The following is a 5564-nucleotide window of genomic DNA, read 5'->3' as shown; positions in this document are numbered from 1 at the left end:
GCATTGCACCATAAAAAAAGAGCGATTTAGATTTCAAGACTCACTCTCTATGAATACACGATTCAATATTACTATCTAAAACTTAATACACGACTCAAGACTCACGATTCAATACATTGTCAATACATGATACATTTGTGTACAAGGGAGTCCATATGTCAAAATAGCCCATGGCTTTAATTAGGAACAAATATATACAAAGTCAAATAGGGAGCTAGGTGCAAAAAAGCCCATGGCTTCAGTTACAAATTTTTTTTGTACAACCACATCCTACAGTATTCTGAAAGCTAATCAGAGGATGATGAGGACCCTGTGCTCTCTCCATGATCAGAGGAGCTCGCATCGGTATGTTCCGATGAGTGGTGCTCGCCTCCACCAGGAGCAGTGGCACGAACATCAGCAGTGGCGGCTGGATCATCAGGGGCAGGAGCATCAGCAGCTTGTGCCTGTTCAAGAAATATACCGTATGTAAGTATACATATATATGCAATTAAATAAATCAAAATCATTCATTTAGAGTTTTCAAGTACCTGTCGACCGTATGGTCTCATGGCCGCGTCAAACTGCGCATCCGTAATACATCCCTCATTTCTGAAGATGGCCCACGTGTCACGTCTACTATTGCGGCGAGCATACCCAGTCTCGTGGGCTGTGGGCCCTCTCCCCATAACCCGTCGCTGTAACATAATCAAGATAGTTTGTAAGATCAAAACAATCATAGAATCAATGAATTTGGCAAACAATCAAATAAAGAGGCAAGTTACTTACGAACTCTGCCTCCCATGACTCGACGCCGCCAGATCCGAAATGCGACGATCCAATGGTCTCCATCTGGATCCGTCGTGCCTCCACATGCTGCCTGCTCTTCACGCCTCCCTCTGCGCGCTTCTTTGCCTCCTTCCACTCGCGTTTGTGGGCAGTGGCAGGTTTCTCACAAGGATAGCCACCCGCAGCTACATTCACCCCATCATCGTACGCGAGTTTCTTAAGGTGAGATCTTTTATTACTTAAGATCTCCCTTATTCGCGTCCTTCCCCATACATCCGAGAATGTCGCTCGTGGGGGATTGGGGTACCGACTATGTACACTATCTAGGACCTCCCTAACTAACCGGCTATCCTGATCTTTAAATTTTACAAAACAGTTTCTATACATGTTTGAAACTACCCCCCGCATATACTCCATCACCTCTTTCCCTCTCGCATCCATGACTACCCCGCCCCTATCCGTAACATCGTAGAAAATCTCTCCCTCCACCTCTCTCGCCTCCTCCGACTCCTCACTGTCTCCTCGTACATGCCTCCCTCCATGCCCTCTCTCACCGCGTGCCCTACTACCCCCCCCACCAAAGCACCCGTCGCATAATCCTCCACTCCCGCTCTCCCTACTGCGGCGTCAGCTCTCATCTGTACTGCGGGAGTAGCCATGACTAGGGGTGGCTGCACGTGACTGTGTACGTGACTGTGGCTGTGAGGGAGCACGTGATGGTGGCCGTGAGCCCTCACGTGACGGTACAGAGGAGGGTGTGCATGAGTGTGTCCGTGCAGGGGTGTGTCTCCTCGGTGAGCGTGTATGCGCAGGGGTACGTCTCGCCGGACTCGCAGGCATAGACGGCAGTGGAGAGGCTTGTGTACTTGGGGGCGCGGTGTGACCTGGGAGTCTAGGAGGAGGATGGGCATACATATACTCTGTCAGCTCCACTGGATTAGGATGGCGCCCAAAATGGTTTATCATCTCCATCATCCAAGTGGCGTATGCCCACGGATCGGAGGAAGAGCCTGGATCCATGAAGAATCTGCAAAGCGTCGAAATTCTGCCTCAATGAACCAAGCAAAACATGCATATAAAAAATAAACATATCTCCTACAATATATCTCCTCAATATATCTCCTACAATATATAACCTACAACATATATCTACCATTCTAGAAAATAAACATATCTCTTACAATACCAAACATCGAATTAGTAGAAGATCATAAGCCAAAAGAAGAAGTTCATTTCGAATTAGTGACGAAATTCATGAAAAACAAAAACTCTTTCCTCTATCTTGACGGACATTGTCCATCAAGGGAGAAATGACTAAACACATACACAAGGGTTCCTTCTTCTCTCTTTCCTCTATCTTGACGGATGTCGTTTGTCAAGAAATAAATAGTTAAGCACATATACAATGTGTGTGAATTCTATCCTCTGTCGCTTTCAAGTACACATAGCACGGGTGGAAAGAAAGAAAGCGACAGATTTGCCAAAACAAACAAACGACAACCAACCTCTTTGAAAAGTCTTTGAAAAGTGAGTTCGTTGATTCTTGCTTCTCTCTCCCTTTCTGTGTTGTCTGCACCCTTTGCTTCTTTTGGGTAGTCCAAGAGGGAGAAAGAGGGCTTTTGAAAGAAAGAAAGCGACGCAGAAAGAAGAAGAAGAAGTGTTTTGAAAGAGGGCTTTTGAAAGAAAGAAAGCGGCGCGCGCGGTAGGTAAACGCGAAAAGCACGCGTGTAAAAGCGCGTGTAAAAGCGCAGCAGAATACATTTTAGACGCGCCTGTACACGCGACACAGAGCCTGTTTATACTTTTTTTAAAAACTGATTGTTCTTGTGTATCCATTGTTTTGTGCATAGGATGTGTATGATTTCACTAAAAACTGATCCTACTTCTGTATTGGTTATTTTGGACATAGCATGTCATCATCCTCTTCAAGCAGTTCTGGTGAGGATGAGACAATGCGTCATCGTGATCGCGACGTGTGGCTGGCACAAAGGATCAAGTGTACGTGTAATCGATGTCAAGGGTGCATTGTACGAGCGCGTCGAATTACATTGAATCACATCTCGATGTATGGAGAATGGATTCAAACAGGTTTAGAGGTGAGAAGATGTGAATTGAAAGTATTAAAATAACTCATGGTGTGCAAATTAATGGAGCGCGTTGTAATATATATACTGTGATTGAAGGAGGATGCAGTACCACACCCTAACATGGTGCCATACGCACGGCGAGAGCATGCAAAGCGTCGACGAGATGATGCTGGAGCTTCGGGATCTGTTGTCGGAGATGAGTGGGAAAGGGATGACAATAGCCCTGCACCCCACGAAGTTGTGGAAGAGGAAGTGTTTGATGACATGGTGCGGAATCTTTTTAGGGATGATCGCAAAGGTGTGGACGACAATGATATGGAACAAGAGCATCTCTACAACGCTTCATCGACACCGGTTTTTGAAGGGTGCACATTCTCTATTTTACGTGCTTCACTTGAACTGCTCAATATACAAACAGTTTATGGATGGAGCAATGCAAGTCTTGACGCATTATTGAAGTAAGCATTGTAACTTGCAAATTTCAGTTAGTGGTTTTTGGTTTACAGTATAGGGTTTAGGGTTATGGGCTAATTGATGATATTGGATGCAGGCTATTATCAAACATGCTTCCAAAGGGGAATAGACTACCCACCTCAAGAGACAAAGCGAGGCGCTATGTGACATCTCTTGGAGGATTGGATTATGATCGCATACATGCATGCGTCAATGATTGCATTCTCTTTCGTGGGACGCATAAGGAGGCTCGACAGTGTCCCACTTGTGGTGAAGCAAGGTATAGAACAGATGTGAAGAGTTTTGATGTACCTCGTAAAGTCTTGCGACACTTTCCTATAATTCCTCGCATCAAACACATGTTCAAGTGCAAATCCATAGCAGAGCTCATGTCATGGCATTCCTCGCATCGATCGGATGATGGCATGTGGAGAATTCCTGCAGACACTCCTGCTTGGAAGCATATTGAAGATGAGTGGCCCAGCTTTAAAACAGAGCCCAGAAACTTGAGACTTGGCCTAGGTATGGATGGAGTGAATCCGTTTGGTTTCAAGAGCACCGCATACAGCGTGTGGCCGGTTGTGTTGGTGAATTACAACCTTCCACCATCAATGGCGATCAAGAAGGGACATCTTATGTTATCCCTTCTGATTCCAGGGAAACATAAAGTCAAGCATATGGATGTTTATCTTGAACCGTTGATTGATGAGTTGGAGGAACTATGGAGAGGTGTTGCGGTAGTGGACATTAGTAGGCCTCCCTCCTCTCGACACTTCGACTTAAAAGCAGTGTTGATGTGGACAATGCATGACTTTCCAGGATACAGCGATTGTTCTGGTAAGAATTCTAACTACCTCCCGACTCTAATACTACTAGCTATATCAATTATAACTATTGACTTTATTATTCTAACTTTTTTTTTATTTTAACAGGTTTGAGGACATCGGGTAAACATGCATGTCCTATATGTGGCCCTTCATTGGTACATGAGTATGCTGATGGTTTGTGTAAGACCATATTCGATAATCATCATCGATTTCTCCCATCAGATCACCCTAAATATGCTCCTAGTAAGAGGAACATTCATCCACAGACACTTCGTGCAAAAGATTGGAAGCGTATTTGGGAGTCTTCAAATGTTCTTCCTCCAGATGGCATGAACAGGTACATCTCCATTGTTTTCAATCTTGTTTTGTGTAGTCTCTAAAGTTGGAATAAAGATGAAGTCTGCAATCCCTTGTGTAGGTACTCCATTTTTTTCTGGCTACCATATTGGACCCATCTCAAGATCAACCATCTTCTTGATCCCATGCACATCTTCAAGAATGTGGGATCTAGTATTTGGGAACATGTTATTGGTAAAAGAGACAATGTTAGCGTACGGGAGGACTTGCAGGTCGCAGGACGTATGCGTCAAGCTTGGCCACGAGAGGAGGGTGGGCACGTTCGTCTTCCGCCTGCTCCCTGGATTATATCAAAGAAGGAGGAGAAGCAGGTAAAGCAAGCCATCACCACTTTGCGTACTCCCACTGGATGCATGAGATCGTTGAAGGGAGCGTTTACAACCACTAAGAAAAGAGGGGTTGAGCAACTACATGGGTTGAAGTCCCACGATTGGCACAAGATGCTCCAAGTAAGTGTTTTCCAATTATTGTAGGTTGAAATTAAATTTTGTAATGCCCTAACCCAAATATACATGTGCTCTTATGTGCGCAGTTCATACTACCTACTAGCATCGACCATTGTGCAGACAGGAGTTTGAAAAGATGTATTTATAAGATGGGCGAGCTTGTGAGGTATGTAAATCCCATGTAAGATCACCCTTCATTATACCTTGCAAAATGAATGTGCATGAGGTATAACGTACTGTGCATTTATTTTTCAGATATGTTAGTTCCAAAGCAATTGATCCAGCCACATTGGATGATGCGCGTGTTATGGCAGTGGAGGTGGTTTGTATGGTAGAGGAGACTTTTCCGCGAACCATTCTCACAAGTCAACTACATCTCATTGTGCATTTAGTGGATGAAATTGCTTTATGTGGCACTGTGCATGCCCGTTGGATGTTCTTCCTAGAGCGCTTCATGAAGACCTTAAAAGACTTTGTGAGGCAAAGTGCAAGGCCCGAAGGAAGCATGGCTGAGGGTTGGTTGATATAAGAGTCTCTTGTATATATATCAGAATTTCTTGATCAGGTGGATAGCTCTTTGCCGCGACTATGGAGCAATGAAGAGGACTTGAGGATGACGTCTATTG

General features: G+C 44.6%; 1 protein-coding gene across 1 annotated transcript; it reads right to left on the bottom strand.

Moving 5' to 3' along the window:
* Nucleotides 1-287: 287 nt before the first annotated feature.
* Nucleotides 288-831, bottom strand: LOC148034479 (uncharacterized). Its single transcript, XM_087680530.1, has 3 exons — nucleotides 769-831; nucleotides 531-677; nucleotides 288-446 (listed from the first exon to the last, which is right to left on the bottom strand). Exons 1-3 carry the CDS (start codon nucleotides 829-831, stop codon nucleotides 288-290), a joined length of 369 nt encoding a protein of 122 aa, XP_087536656.1.
* Between the last annotated feature and the right edge of the window lie 4733 nt (nucleotides 832-5564).

This window comes from Lygodium microphyllum, chromosome 6 (genome assembly GCF_053477565.2).
Source record: "Lygodium microphyllum isolate KBCC chromosome 6, Lygodium_microphyllum_v1.1.10, whole genome shotgun sequence".
In the NCBI taxonomy this organism is placed as follows: domain Eukaryota; kingdom Viridiplantae; phylum Streptophyta; class Polypodiopsida; order Schizaeales; family Lygodiaceae; genus Lygodium; species Lygodium microphyllum.
Note: the sequence above shows the minus strand (reverse complement) of the source record. Positions and strands in the feature narration are given on the sequence as shown.